This window comes from Pipistrellus kuhlii, unplaced genomic scaffold (assembly GCF_014108245.1).
Source record: "Pipistrellus kuhlii isolate mPipKuh1 unplaced genomic scaffold, mPipKuh1.p scaffold_m20_p_6, whole genome shotgun sequence".
Taxonomy (NCBI): domain Eukaryota; kingdom Metazoa; phylum Chordata; class Mammalia; order Chiroptera; family Vespertilionidae; genus Pipistrellus; species Pipistrellus kuhlii.
The window spans coordinates 53,682,829-53,704,355 of record NW_023425562.1 but is presented as its reverse complement, the minus strand read 5'-3'; the positions used below and the strand labels follow the sequence as shown (position 1 = coordinate 53,704,355).

Here is a 21,527-nt window from a genome sequence, read left to right as displayed (position 1 = left end):
ATCCATCCATCCATCCATCCATCCATCCAGAGTACATATCAATTCTGCCCTTATAAAGCTTAGATTTTAGTCCACAAGACAGACCTTAAACAACAAGTCTGGGAAAATAATAAGTAAATAAGCAAACTAAGGGGCTATTTTGAGATTGTCTTGAAGACTACAAAGGGAATAAACAGGGATGGAGGGGGGAGGGAGAGGCAACCTTTCTGAGGAGGAAACATCATCATTCCCTTCTCAGGGGCCTTAAGCTCCATCACCCCTCTCCTCCCCCAGTCAGGGTCTGTCTCTCCCGGTCTCCACGGTAACACCCAGACCCTAGCTCAGAGAGACGCAGGGCGGGACTTCCTGTCCAGCCTTCCTGAGAAGCCCAGTGGGCAGTGTCTGGGGAGAGAGCCCAGAACTCGATTCCCAGGCGAGCGGGCCTTGGCTGCGCTATCCCTCCTCTGTTAGAACCACCTTCTGTGAGTCCTCAGGAATGCGCCACCTGCTTCTGTTTCTAACCCCACTTGTTTCTGCTCCCATCGCCTCTCCCAGGACCACCTCTCCAGCCTCTAACGGGTCTCTCCTCTTCCCGCTTGCCCCTACTTATCCGTTCTCCACTCAGTGGCCAGAGGGTTGGGATTTTTACCTGCACATCCAATCACCTGCCTCTCCTGTTCCAAGCCCTCCCGTGGTTTTTTCCAGGGCGCCCACAGCAAGATCCAGACTCTCACCACGGCCCATCAAGCCCTGCAGGGTCTCCCCCACTCTCTGTCCAGCCCCATCTACCTCTGGGCCCTCCCCTGGGGCAGGGCCCCTCCCACTCCTTCCTCAGATGCTGAAACACACCCACAACCTTCAATACATTTAATTTTTTCCCCCTGCTATTCAATTTTTGGAAGAATTTTTTTTTTTAACTCTTGGGGGAAGTTTTTGGATTATAAATACTTCATTTCATTTTCCATCTGCTTTGATTTCTTAAAAGTCAAAGGACATCTAGGGTATTCTTTCAAAGTGAGAAAATGGAAGGACTTGAAAGAGTTGAGAAGGAGAAAAAGACAGAGTTGGACTGATTAGAACTTGGGCAGAGGAGCATCGGGTTGCGGGTCCAGGCCTCCGGCTGGGTGGGCACCGTCCTCACACAGGCGGTGGTGGGAGGGTGGAGCAGCAACGAAGGCCTGTCCCCGGGGCCTCCTCTCATCCTCACGGCCTTGGCGCCAGCCTTCCCACAGTGGCCCGCCTCGTCCACCTCGGCATATCTGACACCGGCATCAGGTTCGTCTCCTCCTCGAGAACCTTTATTTCATAGCTCCCCACCGCCTGCAGGAGAAAGTCTAAACCCTTCAGCCAGTCTTCAAGACCCCCACGTCCTGCGGCTCAACTGTTCTAACCAGCCCAGACCGCTCTGGGTGACCTTATCCCAGCCCCATCCTCTCCGGGCCTCTGCTCTCCCATCTGTAAAACAGGCATGGTCACTAACGGCCTTTCCCTCGATGGTGAGTGTTAGAGGGACGGCAGGGACCAGGCCAGAGGCCAGAGGGCCCTCTGGGAAAATCGTGGCCACTACAGGCCTTTCTCCTGGCGGCGTGTTCTGTCTCCCTTTGCTTTCAATTGCAGGGACCCAGTGGTCCTCGCCTCTGTAGGATCAACATGGGACCACTGCCAGGACGAGGGTAAGGGTGTTTAAACCCCGGAGAGTCACTGCAGAACTTTCCGACCCCATATCGAGGAACTGCCACCTTGAGTTACTCATCAGTGATCTCCCATCCCTCCAAATAGCCTTCTCCCGGGTAGGTGTTGGAGGTGCAGTTCCCACACTTCACCACACGGTAGAGCCATGACCCTGCTAATCCATGTTTTTTACACTTGATCTGAAGGTATTTGTGTAAAGCAGTATTTTTTTTTATGCCAGGCATTGCGCAGGCATGTGGCTTTCAGGATCTCATTTAATTTTCAAGCCATCCTTCGTTACCTTCATTTTAAGTGTGGGGGAAACACGCTCGAAGAACTGATCTGGCTAAATGTGTGGCTGGGGAGTCAGAACTCCTGGGTTCAGACCCCAGTTCTTTAGCCTATTAGGGTACTGAATCTCCCTGCACCTCTGTCTCCCCATGCGGGACTGTAATACATGTGGTCCTCACAGCCACCCTGGGAGGTGACTGCTATTATTCCTGTTTTCCAGATGGAAACAGGCTCGGGGAGGTTAGCTGCCTGGCTCATCTCCACACAGCTGGAAGGAGGCAGCATGAAATTCAAACCCAGGTCTTCTGGCTCAGAGCAGGAGGGGGTGATGACCAGGGCCTTAAGTCCTGAGAGATGAGAGATGCCTTAAGTCCTTGTCCTGGCCTACAGCTGCCCTGCCGTCTCCTTGCTGAGCTCCCCCCCTCCCCCCAGTGCTGCTCTGGCCTCAGTTTCCCATGGGTTCCATAGGGATTGGGATGCATGGACCTGGCCCCTTCACCACCCCTTGGCTCTATGGCGCTGCCTGCAGCGGGGTTGGGGGGTAGGGGACGAGACTCAGAGTGACAGACAAGAGATCTCATTCTGTAGGTGCCAGGGCTGGGGCCTGGGGAACCAGCAGAGGGAGGATCTCCCCACACCCCGCATAAAGCAACCCCAGAGCTCAGGGTGCTCCAGGCCTCCCTCCTGCTACGTGGGCCATGTCCTGAGGACAGCCTGACTGTGGCGGCTCCCAGGGCCGTCTGGCCAGGTGACATACATGACAGCATTCCTTTTCTCAATCTCCTTTTGCCAAGACCATTGAGGGTCCCTGTGGGCCTGGAGGAGAGCCACACGGAGCCAGCCGGGGGGACAAAGAAGGGAGAACAGAGGGGAGGGGAGCAAACTTTGGCATTTTCCCAGAAGTCTCTGCGGGGCCCACAGCACCTGCTGCCCTTGGTGCGGCACCAAAGGGCCCGGGGACACCTCCAGCTGCCAAGGCTCCGCAGTGGGAGGCGTTCAGGACGCACCACCACAACGTCCGTCCCTCTACTATGTCAGGTCACAGTTGGTGTGAATCTGATCAATGCAAATCGGAACTAGTGCCCTGCTCAATACTAACGATGTGTCCCATGGTGAGCAGAACGTGAATTTTCTTATTGTTAAGAAAGCACAGCTCTTCATGCTCCGGCCTCCCCTTCTTAGGAAGAATCAAGGTTTCTCCCCTGAGGATACACTCCCTCTAGCACCCTTCTTCCCTCTCTTCCCTTTTCGAAGCCGAGTTCCCCAGAGCTGTGCTTCTCAACCTTGAACTTGAGCAAGAACCACCTGGAGCTCTTGGTCGAGGCCAGGGCCTGGGAATCTGCGTTTCCAGGTGTTTGAGCAGCGTGCTTGTTCCAGACACGTCAGTTCTCCATCCACCTGCTTTCCAGGAGGCACCCCACAGCTCAGGCCTCACAGGTCCTCAGTGGCCTCCACGTGCAGGAAACCAGTAAACTCTCAGGAGCCAAATCTTTCTTGACCTTGTCACAGATACCATTTCCTCGTCCTCAAAGCCAGTTCTGCCCTTGGCCATGCCCCCCTGCCTGTCCCGCTGCCCCTCCAGCCACTGCACCACATTGTTTTCATATTGATTACTCAGTGTATCCCTCACCCTGGCCCCTGATTGGTTCAGAGCTCAGCATATAACCCCAGCTGAGCTCTGAACCAAGGGGACAGCTGTAGACTTTGGGAGAGATGGTTAGGAAAGAGATAACCAATTCCTGCTGGGTTATTAAGAGAGTGACGGGCCTGGAGCTGCTGGGGACCATCTCTGCCACCCCTTTTGGGAGTCAGTTTGAGAGTGAAACTGATGAAGGAAGTAGAGCCAGGTCACAGAAGGAAGCATAGTTTTCTGAAACCATGGACCTTTGAGTTGCATGAGGCAGTGGCTCCTTCCACACTTGAGTCAGGTTGGGCTGTGTTTTCCATCACAAGCCACTCAAATCATCCTGACAGATGCAAGTGACAAATACATTTCAACTCACTCTGAGTCAGCCATAGATGGAAACAAGAAATAAATCCCAGCCGAAACCAGTTTGGCTCAGTGGATAGAGCATCAGCCTGCAGACTGAAGGGTCCCAGGTTCGATTTCGGTGAAGGGCATGTGCCTTGGTTGTGGGCACATCCCCAGTGGGGTGTGTACAGGAGGCAGCTGATCGATGTTTCTCTCTCATCAATGTTTATAACTCTCTCTCTCTCTCTCATTTCCTCTCTGTAAAAAAATCAATAAAATATAAAAAATAAAGAAGAAAAACAAAAGAAATAAATCCCAGACAGAAGTTGGCCTCCCAGAGTTGAGGTGTGTGTGTGTGTGTGTGTAAGCAAGGAAGAGACCTGTTAAAAACAAACAAACAAACAAAAACCCACAAGGCAGAAAGTGAGAAGGACCAACTGGCAAGCCAGGCAGGGTTTATATAAGAGGTGCCCTGAAGAACTGGTATGGCCACTGTAGAAAACAGCATGGAGTTTCCTCAAAAAATTAAAAATAAAACTGTGTTATGACCCAGCGATTCCACTTCTGGGTATATAGCTGAAGAAACCCTCAACACTAATTTGAAAGAATATATGCAGCCTTATGCTCATGGCAGTGTTATTTACAATAGCCAAGCTATGGAAGCAACCCGAGTGCCCATCCATAGACGAGTGGATAAAAAAGCTGTGGTACATTTACATAATGGAATATTAACTACAATGGAATAATAAGAATGAAATCTTATCATTTGCCACAGCATGGGTGGACCTAGAGGGTATTATGCTAACTGAAATAAGTCAGACAGAGAAAGACAAATACCATATGATTTCCCTTATATGTGGAATCCATAGACCAATATAAACAAACAAAACAGAAACATACTCAGATACAAAGAAGAGACTGATGTTGCTAGAGGAGAGGGAGGTTGGGTGACTGAGTGAAAAAGTTGAAGGGGTTGAGAAGTACAGATTGGTTGTTATGAAACAGTCACAGGGATGTAAAGTACAGCATAGGGAATATCTCTCTATATAAAATTCTAATATGCAACTAGACCGGACAGTGGAACAACCAGTCACTATGACATGTGCTGACCACCAGGGGGTGTGTGCAGAACAAGGTGGAGCAGGTGAGTAGGGTTGCCAGACCAAAGTGGGGTGCCAGTCCCTATCATTGGGGTGAGCCTCTGTAGGTTACTGAAAATTCTTCGCTCCCACACACCAAGGGGCCTATCACTTGGTGCCATCAGCGGGTGTGAGCGGTGGCTGCTGACCCCGATCATGCCTCAGGGCTTCTCCACCTCCCCCTGCTCCTGAGGGGTGATCGGGGCAGCAGCCACCACTCGCACCCACTGCTGGCGCCAGCCCCAATCGCTCCGTGCATCAGTGTGTGGGAGCAGCGGCAGGAGTGGGGGCTTCCAGCAGACAGGTGAGAGGGTCGCAGTGGGAGGGGCTGGGCAGGGTGCTGAGGATGGGCCAAGTCCCACCTCTGTGCCCACCACAGCCTCACGGCCCACAGTTCCTTTCAAGGTACATGGATTTGTGCACTGGGCCCCTAGTAGTCGATAATATTGTACTGTGTCTGGTGCCAGGTGGGTGCTGGAGGCGTTGGGGGGCACCCTTGTGGAGTGTGTGATTGTGTGGCCAACGTGCTGTTCACCTGAAAGTAAATGCCGTTGAATATAAACTAATTGAAAAATTTTTAAAGATTTTTTTTTTTTAAAGAGGCACAAAGGATGGGAGACTTGTGGGGTATGATCTCAGGCCTGGCTCTGGGAACCTGAAGGGACTGATACGGAGCAGGTCCTGGAGGCGGGAGAGGAGGCCTGGGGAGGGTCCGGGGAGCCAGAGCGGCCGAGAATGGTGGCAAGTGGACCTCTTTCCTCCCATTCTTTCCTCCCCGCTGCCCTCCTGCTTCCCATCTGCTCTCCCTTCTGTCTTCCCACAAACGTCACTGGATTCCCACTCCAGACCAGCCCCCGAGCCAGCGCTGGGCGACCCAAGATGAGGCAACATAGGCTGCCCCGTCTTCAAAGGACTCAGGGAGGCAGCAGACCTTCCAACCGTGTTGAGTATTTTCTGGGAAACGTGAGCCAAGTGCTGGGGAGAAAGGAGAGGAGGAGGTGGGGAGGGACAAGGCTCCCTGTCCCCCAGCCAGCCCTCATTTTCTTGGGGCCGAGGCCTGGAGGAGCTACCTAACCCCATCGATGTTCCAGAGCCCAGGCTTTCGGAACATTATCTGAGAGTCGACACACACCGTGTGCTGCCTCTCAATTGGTAAAGAAGGCAGCCACGTCCACGTGGCTGCGTGTCCAACGAAACGCCTCCACGCTGGCCCGCCATGACCACGTTATTGACTGGTACTGAGCAGGCCTAAAATGACGGGGAGTTGGAAACGCTTTGTCACTTTGCTCTTTCTTATTTTCCAAGAATTCCAAGAATTCCTAGTAGGCAGCTCGAGTTCTGGAAACTGGGGCCTGTTGTAAAGTGGATGAGTTGCTGGTACTGGCCCTGGTTTCAAACACCACGTGGCAGCGCGTTCAGCCTTCCCCCAGTAAAACGAGGACATTTCCTGTGGTGGGTGGGATGGGGGTGCACAGCCACAGGGCTGTCATGGGATGGGGCCTCCCCCAGTCCCTCCGCCTCTGTGCCTTCTCTGGCCTCAGGAGGCAGGCTGACCCTGTAGGGCCTTCCTCACCAGGGAGCCGAGCCACGTTGGAGAAAAGGTGCCAGCTGGGGGCTTAGGGCTGCGTCAGCGGGACCAGGAAGCCAAGTGGGGATTAGTGGTCGCACTGGGGTGTCACGCCGAGATTAATATGTCCCAGGCCCCGGACAGCTAGGGCTTAATGCCTCGCTGGAGATTTTCAATGAGAAATTCATCCCACGATCCTCATGACTGGCCCTTTGTTCCTGAAAGGCAAATGCCTTCCATTCAGGGAGATGGCCTCTGCCCCGGAGAGGGGGCAGGGCGGGGCGCACAGAGCCGTCCCTGCTCTCCTTCCGGGAGGACACCACCAAGGACCCTCCCCGGGTCCCCCGACACCCTTGCTCTGGAGGGTTTGGGCGGGGAGGGGCGCTGGCACAGCCCCGCGTTGTGCTGGACGCAGACTGGCGTCCTCTCGTCACTGGAACGGCAAACCGGAGGGGCACTGGGCCTGGCATTGGTGCCCAGAGCAGAGAAGGCCACACAGCAGAGGGGGAAGCCCACCCTCTCAGCCACCCTTCAGACCTGACAGATTCTCATTTCATTCCCGCTGCAGCTCTTCTGAGGGAGAAACCATTCTGTTCTCATCCTATCTAGGTAATAAAGAGGGAACATGTTAATTGACCATCACTCCATCACAAAGATGGCTGCAACCGCAGCTGAGGCCAAGTTCCCATAAGGAGCCTTAAGGAGCGAGCAATCAGCAGGGACCTGAGGCTACACCCTCCCACGCCCCCATGGGGCTTGACAGGGGGCCTCAGGCTGTGCCCCCCGCCCTGGTGTCAGGCTGGGGGACTTCAGGCCGCAACCCCCGCCCCAGTGCCAGGCCGGGGGACCTAAGGCCATGCCCCCAGCCTGGCAGGGCTTGACGGGGGACCTCAAGGTGCGCTTCCTGTCCTGGAGCTGGGCTAGGGGACCTCAGGCTGAGCCCCCCACCAGGTGGGACTTGACAGGGGACCTCAGGCCGTGCCCCCCACCCAGCAAGGCTTGATGGGGACCTCAAGATGCACCCCCAGTGCTGGGTTGGGGGAACTCAGGCTGCTCCCCAGCAGGGCTTGATGGAGGACCTCAAGGCAACCCCCCCACCCCCCCTGTCTGAGCTGGGGGACCTCAGGCCACACACACCCATCCTGGAGCTGAGCCAGGGGACCTGAGGCTATCTCCCCTGCCCAGCAGGGCTTGACAAGGGTGGGACTGGCCGGGTCTAGATCTAGCCCAATGGGGGATGGACAGGCCAAGTCTGGATCTCAAGCGATTTTGAGGTGCATGTGGGTGGGTGGGGGCTTGACTCTGGGTCTCATGGTGGGCCCCAGACTCTGACAGGAGGAAGATTTTCATATACATTTTACTAATTTTCTTTAATCTCTGACACCTCTTTTATAGAGAATATTAAATTATTCTCTATATATTCTCAAATAGCAATGTTAAATTATTTCCTCTAATTAATCTCCTTTTAATGTGCATGAGTTTCATGCACCAGGTCACTAGTTTTATGAAAAAACAAAACAAAAACACACCCACCAAAAAAAACAAACCCACACACAAAAGCCAGGTGAGGGCACTTGCCTGCTGTTGCATAGCTATCACAGGGAAAGATCGGGACACACATCCTGTCTCCAAGACCAGGCTTATAGAATGCACGGATTAAAAAAGTGGGTGCATTAAAAATGCTTCCACAGGCAGTAGTAAAAAACGTACTGAGTGTGTGCTGGGTGCTGGGTGCGGGGCGGTGCTCTGTGGGCCCAGCCCTCGTGGCCTCGGAGAGGGGTCATGTGCAGGAGCTGGTGGGATTCCTGCCGAGGCAAGGGCATGGGCCCTCAGGCTGGTGGGGATGCGGCCAGAAGCCCCAGATGCTCAGGGCCCCACGGGCTCTGCTGTCTTGGAGGGAACTTCTGCTCCATGTGCTCCCTTCATCTGTGACAACAGCGTCTGGCCGGAGTACAAAGCAGGCGATTCGCAGAGCCGGGACGGGAGTCCAGATCGGAGTCCCCAGTCCATGAACGTGCAGCGTAGCTGTGCCCACCGCCGCGCTGGGGCCTTCACACATCCAGGACCAGCAACAGGTGGAGCTCCACACCCCTGTCCTGCACCCCGGCAGACATCATCAATCAATCATTCCCTCCAAGCCCAGGAGTGGCCTCAGGGGCGGTCCATCCAGTCCTCCCTGAGATGAATCATAGTAAAGACTTCCCAGACTTGGCCCCCGAGGGGGAACGTGGGCTCAATAGGGGCATGCACCTGCCACGTGGGCCTTCACTGAGCACCAAGCATACCGGATGCACTGTCTCATTTCACCTTCACTTTTAGATGGGAACATGGAGGCAGGGAGGAGCGAAGTGACCAGAAACCAAGAATAATTATAATCATCACCGTCCTGTTATCGTGTATCAAGGGACTACCCGGTGCTCACCTTGTCACACGCATTATCCCACCTCATCCTCACAGCACACCTGGCAGGTAAGTCCGGGTGCCCTTCCCATTTCACAGGTAAGGACCCTGAGGGTCCGTGAGATGGCGTGCCTCCTAGAGATCACACAGTCAACAACAGGTGGAGAGAGAGGAGTGGACCCCACCCCAGAGCCAGGCTGTGACCCACATCCTGAGAGTCGCTGTGGCACCCTTATGATTTGCATGTTGGCACTGGGATCCGAGCACAGGTGTGTTCGTCCCATTTTACCGATGGAGCAACTGAGGCCTGGGGCCAACACCAGGTCTCAGGTCACCACATGACACTCAGCTCCCTGGGCTGTGTTCCTGGGGTGGGAAAAGAGATTTCAGGACAGCCCTCGGGTCTCTCCCTCACGCCTGGAGGAAGAGGGGCCTCGGATATCTGTGGGACTGGATGCCAGGCAGCCAGGGAAGAGGGATTGCCGACTGTCCCAAGGCCACCCAGCTAGACTCTGGTGGCCTGGGTTCCCCCAGGTCCCAGCCCAGGTGTAGGGGCGTAGGCTGCCGCCTCCTCCCTGCTCTGTGCTCTGATGGGGGACCCCTGGTCTGTGTGAGGAAAGCTAGCTCCCTGACCTGTCTCACCCTTGGCCCTGGCCAAGTTCACAAGAAGAAGAGGCCCACCTGGTCCCTGCTGAGCTTGGGGGGGGGGGGGGGGGAGCAGAGGACACCGCCACGGGGTGCTCCTGAGCTCTCTGCCAGCGTGTCTGTTGGCAAGAGGCTGAGTTTCCTGTGGCCGGTTCCTGGTTGACACGGGCCAGTGCACCAGGCGTTTCCACCAACTCAAACAGCAGAGGCTGAGGGAGAAACAGGATATCCAAGCCCAAGGTCTGTTCTGCCCTGACAGCCTGCCTCAATGTGATGTTGGCCGAAGGGCTTTCCCTGCCTGGAAACCAAAGGCTCAGATTCTGTCCTTGTGAGGCCTGGGCAAGCCACCCACCCTCTCGGAACCTGTTTCCTCAACTGGCAAATGGGGCCCAAAACCACCTCACAGGATTGACGTGAGGACAACTGGTGAAAGTGTACCTGAAGCACCCAGCCCAGTGCCAGGGACACACAGCAGCTGCCAGGAGCCCAGCAACAAGAGCAGACGAATGCGACTCGCTGCTGCCCCAGGAGGCATGAGCTGGAACAGCCGTTCTCAATCTGCGAAGATATTGTACTACTTAGGTTTCCTTCCCAACTCTGCCCTTTCCTGCCTGCGTGACCTTGAGCAAGTTGTCCTTCTCTTTTAAACCTTACGCTCCTCATTAGAACAAGAGGGGCAGTAACACCCCACGCAAGGTTGTGAGGGGATGAAATCAGATGTAGAAGGGGAAAAAAAAACACCTGGTCCATAGCAAGTGCCAAATAAATGGCCATTATCAATAGTCTGCTCGATGGCTCTGAGCTTCCCCAGGCCCATCAGGCTGCACTGCAGAGTGCTGTCCACGCGAGCCGCAGGGTTATGAGGGTCGTGCCTGGGCTGAGCTGGGGTTCAGAGGTTGGCGTGGGGGGAGAGGGGGAGTCACAGCTCATAGAAACCAGGGTAGAAGACACCTTTGCATCATCTAGTACAGTCATTCCCATTTCTGCTCAGCAATCCCGAGGCACTGGACATAGGCCACTCTTGGGTTCCCCAAACACCTGACCCAAATTATCTAGGGATGGGGCTCAAGCCCCTGTCATTTTTAAAGCTCATTACCTAGAGCAAAAAAATTCCAACAAAACGACAAGATATGCAATAAGAGAGGAAAGTAAGTGGGGTTCGATGTTGCTGTGTGGCCTTGGATGGTTCCTCTGCCTTCTCTGGGCACAGGCTCCTCAGACTGCCCAACAAGGAGTTAGGTTAGTTAGCGAGCTCTCAGCGCCCCTCTGGCTTGGATGTCTGTGACCTTTCGCATGCAGTGTGTGGCTCCCCAGCAGCCACCAGGAGGGAGGAGGCAGAGTGAATGCTCAAATGAATGCGTAAGGACTGCTGTGGGTTTCAGCGGCAGGAATCCAATTCATAAAGGGCCTACGCAAAAATGGAAAAAGAGGGTGCAGGGAGAAATGTATTTTAACTGAAAAGGCTGGGGAATATAGGACTTAAGGCACAGCTAGGTCTGGGCACACAAACGATATATTTTCTCATTTCCTTAGTGTTGGCTTTGTTCTCCAGTGGTCTTTAGATAACTGTGTCTAAAGTCTTTAAGGGGGTGGGGGGAACAAGAAAAAACCAGAGCCAGCAATCTGGGGAGACCCAAACCCACCTTTGCCGGCCGTGAGCGCTTTCATTTAGCAGAGTGGCAGCCTAGTCTCCATGATTCTGTGCAAAGTTCTGCTCCCTTAGGCAGCAAGATGCATCTTCATCTGAGTCTGGCTTGCACTATCATGCACATGTGCACGTATGCACATGTGTGCTGTATGTGTGCAGACATGTACTAGTACATATGTGTAGGTATCTACATGCTTCTTTAAGAGTTGTACATACGCTATTGGAACTAGGATCTGGAGGACTGCGGGAAGAAGGGGGCATGGCTTCTCTCCACCTGGGGAGACGTAGCCTAGTGTAGGTCAGACTTGGGCGCCCCCAAATGCTCTAGCAGACAGGGGTCCTCAAAGGGTGTGGCAAAGTCCCGCCCTCATGCGTGCTGGGGCCGTGAAGCGGCAGAGGGTGCGGGACCCTGAGAACATGGCTCCTCAACAGGCTCCTCTGCTCACCCTCTTGCCTTTGTGCCATGCCCCAGCCCCACACCCAGGGGACAAGTCGCTGTCACCTCAGAGCCCTGCAGTGCAAGGTGGCCAAGGTCATGGGAAAAGCTGGCTGTGGTTCATGCTGAGAAACAGCACCTAGCACGAGGTGACAGTGACAGCCAGCTGTAGTTGGGGTCTTGGGAGGTGGGGAGGGTGAGAAAAGGAGAGAGGAAACACAACGGAAAGATACCCATGTGGGGGCAGCTAGACGTAGTTAGGAAAGACTAGAAACATGCGACAATGGTCTTTGAACAATAGACCTAGGAAATTTAGAATACCATTTACAGTCAGGCAGCGTCCCACAAGAGCGCAGTAGTCCTCTCATCCAATTTCTGCGCATCTCAGGTGATGCGGACCTTGCCACCTTCCCAGGTAGGGCCTAATGTTACAGGATGCCCCAGAGAAAGGTTTGGAACATTCTGGAGACAGGTCAGTGCCTTTGAAACCCACATTTGAGGAAAGCCTCAAAGCACAGGGTGGTAACCATTTGCTGAGGGCAATGAACAAGTTCTTAAACAAAATAAAATTGTGGCCTGGTCGGTGTAGCTCAGTGGGTTGAGCATCGTCCCATGCAACAAGAGGTCGCAGGTTCGATTCCCGGTCTGGGCACATGGCCAGATAGTAGGCAGCTTGCAGGAGGCAGTCCATGGGCATTCCTCTCTCATTGATGTTTCTCTCTCCCTCTCCCTTCATCTCACTCAAAAACCAATAAAAACAGATTTAAAAAAATAAAATAAAATTGTGGTGATGTTCTGTGAAAGAAGCAGTCAAGAAGCTGAGGTTGGGGATAATGAAGAGGAGCTACCTCATGTGGGCAGTGAGGGAGGTTCTGGTGAGGTGACATCAAGAACTGGTTGCAGCTGGAGAGGAGAATCATGGGCAGAGAGAACAGAGGATGCACAGCTCAAAGCAAGAAAGAGACCAGAATCTTCGGGAAGAGAAGGATGATGTGGGGGCCACCAAGTACAGGTAGCAGATGACTTTGGCAGAGAGAGTGACCAGATGACACAGGCTCCTGTAGGGCACAGTGGGAATTCGGATTTAAGCTGAGTGACACACCCTGCTGCTGCATTGAGAGTAGAGTGGATGGAGCAAGTGCTCCAGGGAGGAGGCTGGTGTGTGTGTCTCCTGGCACTGGCTGTGCCACCTCAGGCAAGGTGCTTACCCTTCCTGGGCTTCATTGTTGCCCACTCACAGGGGTACTGGGAGGCAGATTTTGTTCACTCTCAGGAGAAACTCTAACTAGATGGAACAGGCAATCTTAAGAGGTAGTGAGCCCCCCATCATTGCAAACATTTGAACTGAGGCTGGCTCCACCACGAAAGCTCCCCAACCACAGAGGATTGGGTAGAATGGCCTTTCTGGTTGCTGACCCTGACCTTCTGTGGACCACAATTCTGGTCCCGTTTTTGTCCCTGACTTGCTGGGTCACCTCAGGCTGGTTACTTCCCCTTTCTGAGCCTCAGTTTCCCAATGATGACAGAAATAGGCTGATGATCACTTTAGGTTCTCCCCACCAGCACATTCTCTGATTTGTCCATTCTCAGTCTTCACCTTAACCCCCACTCACAAAGGCCATCGTCTTGGCAGCTGGAGACACCCTGAGAGCCTGGTCTTAGTCTTGGTAGAAAGTCCTCCCATATCCACTCATGTCAATCCCAGCATCCTGGGTGACCTTTGGGCCGGAAGGTTCTCTGCTCATCCCAGACAGGGGTTATTTTCTTTGGAGCCTCGTCAGATGGCCCCGGAAACAGGACTTGTTTCCCTGTACAGCCTCCCTTTCTGTAGCTACCAATATAAGGGCCACCACCACCCAGAAGGATCCCAGGTGACCGTGCAGGAGAACAAGGATTCGTGATCGTCCTCCTCCAAACCTGTGAGTGGTGGGCTTCCCTCTGACCACACCCCACAGGGTGGTCTTCAGAAGGCTTTGGGGCTAGAGACAGAGGACTCTAGGCAGCTTGGGTTAGCTAATGTGTTGAATATAGCAAATTAAGAGATAGATAATTATATTCAGAGACGTGTCAGACTGATGGGCGATGCAGGGTCATGACATAGTGCCCATTTATTTGTTCATACTTTTATTCAGCAGAGAGTTATTCGTTGAACTGTCCTGACTACAGGGATTTTACTGGGGGCTGAGGGTTCGACAGTGAGATGTCACCGCTCCTCCTCTAAAGCGTTTACAGGCTGCTGACAGGGGCAGACAGGTCATCAGGAAATTGGCACCCAGGACTCCGATCAGAGGACGGATGCAGAAGAAGTGGTGGGGTGAAGCTCCCTAACCTAGACTCTGGAGCGGGGCCTAGAGTAGGCCCCGTGGCGGACACGCTGTCTTACTGAAGCCAGAGAGTCAATAGGTTGAAAATGGAAAGAAGAGGACCGATGTTCCAGGCAAAGAAGCCAGCATATGGCAAAAACCTTTTTGTCAAGATCATGCATTTGTAGTCAAGTGTGACTTTTCAAATTGCAGCTTATCCACTCACTGGCTGTGTGTTTCTGGGTAAGGTGCCCTAGCTTTCTGAGCTGGGCTGCCCATCTGTCAAACAGGAGCTAGGCACCTCTGTCTTTAAGGAAGGTTAAGTGGAAGAGGGGGAGGTGCTCATTGAGAACTCCTTCTTCCTCTGGGTAATTCTCACTCCTGTTTCTCCTATGAATGTCAGCACAAGATGTTTCAGCTTTGGAAATTTGTTCTCCTGTGTGGCCTGCTCACTGGGACCTCAGCGAATGTGGTGGAGAAACTTACCGAAGCAGTGAAGCATGGTATAGATGACGTAGAACCTCTTGTTCAAGGTGTACTTGAGAATATTCAGAGTAAGAGCCTCTTTCCTAAACATTATGCTGCATTTCCAGGGACTGCCACCAGGGCCTGCACTTCATGGGTGGTTTACTAGGAAAGGTGGTTAGCCACTTTCTGGCTCATTCACTTATTTATGTATTTATTTACTAGTAGCGCTGCGCAGGAATCTGTGCGCCAGTAGCTCTCTACGGGGCCTGGCTGCTCTGTGCCTGCTGCCAAGAGGCTCTCTGTGGTCCACAGGCCCATCCACAGCCAGGCGCAGAACGCCGCGGCGACAAAGCAAGCATTTCTGCCTGCTCTCAGCGGTCTGCTCTCAGCGGCCTCTCCTACACCCCCCAGGACTGGGGGACTCCTGCAGGGCTGAGAGAACTGGACACCACCATCTTGTGGCTATGAGCGCCACCATCTTTGTGATGGACTGATGGTTAATTTGCATATTGCCCTTTTATTATATAGAATTTATTTATTTATTTAAATTCTTATTGATTTCAGAGAGGAATGGAGAGGGAGAGAGAGAGAGAGAAACATCAATGAGGAGAAAGAATCATTGATTGGCTGCCTCCTGCATGTATCCTACTGGGGATCAAGCCCACAACCCAGACATGTGTCCTAACCTGGAATGGAACCGTGACCTCCTGGTTCATAGGTTGATACTCAACCACTGAACCACTCTGGCCAGGCCACTTATTATTTTTCTATAAACAAGCAATGCTTAAGTGAATATCCTTTTACATATTATATCATGTCTCTAGTATATACATAGGATAAGTTCCTAAAATTGAGATTTTAAAAGTTCAAAGGATATTTCACTCTGTTCCCTTGATGGCACTGGTATGGAGAACTTGAATGTCTTGCCAGTCTCATAAGATGAAAGACTGTAACTCGTTTTACTTTACAGTTCTCTATAAAAGAATCCACTCTTTTTTTTTTCATATTTTAACCTTTTCATATATTTTAACTTAAGTATTTTGTTCATATCCTACACATATTACTCTGGTAGGTTGTTTACTCTTCTCATTGATTTGTATTAACTCTACCTAGCATAGGTAGCTATATGCCTATTTTTATGAATCTCCTTTTAATTCTGATTTCTTAAAATAACTTGGCTTTCTTTTTATTTTCCGGAAAATTAACAACACGTTGACAAACATTTTTATAGAAGTTAGTAACTTCTGTACATGGCTGCCTTTCAAATATTGTCAGGTGATTTTCAAAGATATAGAAGGGACCCCATCTTTAATTTCACTGCTGAGAAAACTAAGCTCAAAAACAGAGTGCCTGAGCCCAAACCGGTTTGGCTCAGTGGTAGAGCATTGGTCTGCGGACTGGAAGGCCCCAGGTTCGATTCCGGTCGGGGGCATGTACGTTGGTTGCGGGCACATCCCCAGTAGGGGGTGTGCAAGAGGCAGCTGGTCGATGTTTCATTGACGTTTCTAGCTCTCTATTTCTCTCCCTTCCTTTCTGTAAAAAATCAATAAAATATATTTAAAAAAAACAAAAAACAAAACAAACAAACAAAAAAACAGAGTGCCTGAGTTAAGGTCCCCTAGTGCATTATAAGACCAGATATAGTTTTTTAAAATTTATTTTATTTATTTATGGGGATTATACAGGTTTCAGGTGCACAGTTCCACAACACATCATCTTTACACTGTGTTGTGTGTTCACCACCCCAAGTTAAGTCTCCTTAGCTCCATAGTTTTATTTAGATTGGCATTCTTTTTTTAAAAAATATATTTTATTGATTTTTTACAGAGAGGAAGGGAGAGGGATCGAGAGTTAGAAACATCGATGAGAGAGAATCATCAATCAGCTGCCTCTTGCACACCCCCTACTAGAGATGTGCCTGCAACCAGTGTACATGCCCTTGACTGGAATCGAACCCGGGACCTTTCAGTCCGCAGACCGATGCTCTATTCACTAAGCCAAACCGGTTTCGGCAAGACTGGCATTCTTTGTTTGCATCATTATAACTGGGTAGATACTGTCCATTGCAGAGCCAAGTTGAAGTACTATGATTACATATAATACCTTCTCCAGTATATTCTTTTGTTTTTCCTTGAGTTAGTAATTGCCTTGCTCTTTTCCACTTGAAATATTTTGCACATATATCCTTAACTCTTTTCATACGCTGCATTCTATTTCTGCCATGTCATGTATTCTATTAATCCCGCTTTTCTCGAGAGACCTCCTATTAAGGCACTTTGTCTTCCTGTGCCTGTGTGAATTATTGCTCTCTGGTCCTGCTGCAATGCTCTCATCCTGGGACTCCAATTAGTCACTTTTATGGGTCGGAGTCATATTTTTTCCTTAATTCTAGGTTTTCCATGTCTTAGTTTATTCTTTCATTTTCTTTGACCTACTTTTTCAAACTTATGTAGACATCTCATTTACAGCAATAGGCACCCCCCTCCCCTTAATCTCTACTAGAAGCAGGTGTACAATCATTATCAATTGTCTGGTCAATTGATTGGTTGGTTTGTTGATTTTAAAAAATGAGTATATATTAGTATGAAAGCAGCATCGAAGGAAGAGGGGCTCTGGAGCTGTATGTCTTCAGGCATATTTCTTAAACTTTCCATTCTTATTTCATCTGTAAAATGCAAATAATGTCAATATCTACCTCATTGAGTTGTCATGAAGATTAAAGGAAATAACACAGGCAGTCTTATCTATTATAGTAGCTGGTGCATAATAGCGGCTTCATAAGTGGCACATAACACTAAGTGGCATTTGTTTTTTGTTAGAAGTTGCACAGGACCTTGGAACCAAAGGATCTGAGACTTATAAAGCCATCGAAAAAGTGATACAGGATATTCCAGATGCGATACGGAGTATTCCAGAAGTGTTGAATAAAGCCCTTGGTAAACTTGCTTCAAAATTGCCTGCATCAGGGTGAGCTGATGCTTCTTGGTGGAGATCTTTGCTCAAAAAAATAAAGGGGGGGAGGGTAGGTGGAAATACATGTCTTTTGGGGAGGGGTGTAAATTTAAAGTTAAAGGTAGAAAGGCAACAAAACTTGTTCTTCCCATAGAGCCTACGTGGTCCAAGGCCAGGCCCACCAGAGGTTGAGTAAATTAGAGACAGGGCCACCTGACCAATCTGAGCATCATATGGGTTTTCGCTCCCACACTGTGTAATGTCAGGGTCAGGGTGAAGGTTCCCCTCTCTCGCCTCCACCTGTTTGCTGGTGCCCGGATTCCCTTTTCCAGGGAATAAGACTTTCCTCCCCAACTATAGCTGAGAATAAACTCTCAAACCCCTCAGGAGAGAGGAAACTGAAATCCACACCCACCGGCTCCACACAGAGAATTCTGGAGTTAAAGAGTTGTGAGTTCAAATTCTGACTCAGGCAATTACTCTTCCTTGGTATCTCGGGAGGAATCGCAGCTGCCTGGCCCTCAGTATGCCATGCCATAACATGGAAGCAATCAAACCTCTGAGGAGGGCTATGGGAAAGACCAAAGCAGGCAAGGCTGATGAGGCCCAAATGCTCAGCATGATGCTGATAGAGATGTGCTCAGCAAATGGCTGTCACAAGAAGTGACAAGGGTGAATTTTGGTTGTTGCACAGGTTGAAAATCAGTAATGTCCGCATCTTGGCGATGAATGCCCAAAAAAATCCTGAGGGCAACGGCGTTCTCCTAAGGATCTCCACCGGTGCTGAAGTGACCTTGATCCTGTGAGTATGCATGGGAACATGGGACTTGGGCCAGGCAGTGCAGCTGCCATGGTTCTCCAAACTAGAAACAGGCATTTTTCCACACTGCTGAGTGGCCTTGGGCCTCAGTCTCCCTATCTGTAAATAAGGGAGCTTTGCCAGCTCTAAAATCCTAACGTTCTAATAAACTTTGGCCATAACCAAGTCTCTTTTAAAAGAATCCTCCATTAAATATATTTCTGAAATCATAACATTTATCAAATAGTAAAATTTGCAAAAATAAGTAGGTCAAACATTAGTAACTCTTTGGCAAAATTTTCTCTAGCATTATTTTGTCTCACAAGATTCTTTTTAAATAACAGTGACCATTATAGATAAATGCATATGATAGTGTATAGTTTATAATAAAGGGCATATGTGAAAAATAACATTTTATTTTTAAAAATTATTTTTTATTGAACTTATTGGGGTTACATTGGCCAGTAAAATTATATAGGTTTCAAGTGTACAATTCTGCAATACATCATCTGCACGTTGCATGGCACACTCACCACCCAAAGTCTAGTCTCAGTTCATCACCATTTATCTTCTCTTTACCCTCTTCTGCCTTCCACCCCCCTCCCCCAGCCCCTTTCCCTGGTAATCACCATACTGTTATCTGTGTCCATGAGTTTTGGGTGTGTTTTGTTTTTTTTCTTAATCCCTTCACTTATTTTATCCAACCCTCCAGCCCCTTCCCTCTGACAGCCAGTCTGTTCTATGAGTCTGTTTCTATTTTGTTTGTTTCTTTTTTTTTAATTGCAGCCCACAAATACATGAAATCAAATGGTAGAAAAATATAATGTTAAAGTACATTAATTACTTTAAAAGAAATAGATGTGGGAAATTCTTGATAAATTGAGTACACTGTCCATTCATCAGTCATTAGCAATGAAATCTTAGGATAGTTACTAAACCTTTCTACAATATATCGATTCTTCCCTCATTCTGAAATGGCAATAATAATAGTAGTTTCCCTTATGGTATTGCTGTAATAATTAGATGAATTAATCCCGGTAAAGTACCTTCTAAACGTGCCTAACATTATCTGTGCTCAATAAATGTTACCAATTAATATTATTATCTTAATTATTAGTGTGCTGCTATACAAAATTTTCATAGGAACCAAACCTTGGAGACCAGGAGAAGAAGCTCTAATGCACATATGTTATATCCCATAAAGAATGTGGGCAATGATGACATTATCCATAGATACCCTGAATAACGTTCATACAGGTGGAGGAACCACGTGGGCGATGTGAAAGGTCTTCTAGACCTCTTCTCACTGTGAATCTTATTGTCTGCAGGCCTGTCATTAAGCAGACTGTCAAGCTGAACGCTTCCTTGGACGTCATGGCTACACTCGAAATTGAAACTGATAGCAAGAGTGGTGAAAGCAGAGTGGTCATGACAGATTGCACCAGCGACCCAAACAGCATCTCAATGTCCTTCAAGGGCAAGTAAGTACCATCCATCTTGAGAGAGCTGGGCTCTCAGAGGAGGGAAAGACCCTAATTTCAGCCCTCTTCCTACCCCTGGGAGATGGCACCATGTGGTGAAAAAGGGTTTAGGCTCTGCAGTCAGACAGGCCTTGGTTCACATACCAGCTCTGTCACTAACTTGTAACTTCGCCATCAACTTAAACCCCTCGGAGCCTCAGTTTTCATATACACATGTAAACTGAAGATGACAATAACACCTACTTATTGGCTGCTGAGCTGACCAAATGATAAAATACAAGTGTTCAGCATAGAGCCTGGCACATACTAAGCTCTCAGTAATAATAGCATCCATGCTGGTTTTGTGGCTCCTTGTTCTCCCCATGATGACTGAGGCAGGAGTGTTGACCTCTCCAACTAGAATCATAAATTTGCTTACTTTACCTTTCAGCTCCAGCAGAGTTTTGCTTCTTGATTTTTGAAGCTCTGTTGTAAGGGGCATGCATATTTAGGATTGCTATAACTTCTTGAAGAATTACCCCTTCATTGTTATCTCAATCATCATCAATTGTATTTACCTTCTTGCTTCTGATTGGGAGGAGGAAGAGGAGTAAATGTTCATCATGGGCTCTGATTTCAGATTGTCTCCAAATTGTTCTCTACCCACTGGAAAATTCCTGAGATGAGATCTTGAGACCTTAATCCTATCCACTTAAATCACTGATCCCTGTTAACCCACAAAAATCTACATCTTAAACTGTGTGATTGAAAGAGCAGGTTTGGTCTCTGGAAGAGGGTTGAGGGAGAATGGGTGGCCCTGGCCTTGGCTGGGGCAGGAGAAATGCTCTGGAAGTTGAGGACTGGTGCAGGTTGGCTTTGGCAGGGAATAAGGGCCAAACCACCTTACCTCCACCAGGGGGTCTGAGCACAGGCTGCCTAAAGACCCCCTAAAACCAAACAAAGGTCCTATGTTAGTTGGAAAAGCTAGGATGCAAATTCAGAGCTTTGTGCCCTGCTGGACACTGCTTTGCCCGCCACCCCAGGAAATTCCTTTTGCCCGCTGGGTCTCAGTGTCCAAATCTATAGAATGGCTTTCCACTCTGCTGCTCCAAATCCACTCAGGGCTTTTCTTTTCTGCTTTGGGTGGAATCTCAAACCCTCCTCTAGGCTCTGCCTGACCTGCCCCATCCTCATCTCTCTTCACTCACTCCTTGTTCTCCCCTGGCAAACTCACTGGACTTTGCTCTGTGCCTCTTTCCCACCTCCAGACCTGTGCAGGGCTGTCCTTGATACCTTCCCCTCCCCACACCCCACCTCAACCAACTCTCATTCTTCTCCTTCTTTTTTTTTAATATGTATTTTATTGATTTTTTACAGAGAGGAAGGGTGAGAGATAGAGTTAGAAACACCGATGAGAGAAACATTGATCAGCTGCCTCCTGCACACACCACACTGGGGACGTGCCCACAACCAATGTACATGCCCTTGCCCGGAATCAAACCTGGGACCCTTCAGTCTGCAGGCCGACGCTCTATCCACTGAGCCAAACCGGTTTCGGCGACTCTCATTCTTTAGAATCTAAAACAGGTTTCCTCCTCTCAAAAGTTCCTGCTCCCACCCTTCAGAGTACTTATTACAAGTTGTCATCATACATTTAATTGTATGTTTACTTCATTCTTTCAGCTACAAATGTATTGAGCACCTACCATGTGCCGGACAGGCAGTGTTCTGAGCTCTGGTGAACTCATTGATGAGAATAGACAAGGACCTGCTCTTGTGGTGCTTTTTGTCCTGAGG

At 49.9% G+C, this 21,527-nt stretch overlaps 1 protein-coding gene across 1 annotated transcript; it reads left to right on the top strand.

Moving 5' to 3' along the window:
• The first annotated feature begins 13,567 nt into the window (after nt 1–13,567).
• Nucleotides 13,568–19,770, top strand: BPIFA2 (BPI fold containing family A member 2). Its single transcript, XM_045574635.1, has 3 exons — nt 13,568–13,668; nt 14,449–14,554; nt 19,511–19,770. The coding sequence occupies exons 2-3, from the start codon at nt 14,461–14,463 to the stop codon at nt 19,753–19,755; spliced, it is 339 nt and encodes a 112-aa protein (XP_045430591.1). The 5' UTR covers nt 13,568–13,668; nt 14,449–14,460; the 3' UTR covers nt 19,756–19,770.
• The last annotated feature ends 1,757 nt before the right edge of the window (nt 19,771–21,527 follow it).

Coding starts and splice junctions, on each gene's coding strand:
- BPIFA2 (XM_045574635.1), top strand. CDS start 14,461: ATGTTTCAGCTTTGGAAATTTGTTCTCCTGTGTGGCCTGCTCACTGGG. Junction 14,555..19,510: donor TACCGAAGCAGTGAAGCATG/GTATAGATGACG, acceptor CATAGATACCCT/GAATAACGTTCATACAGGTG.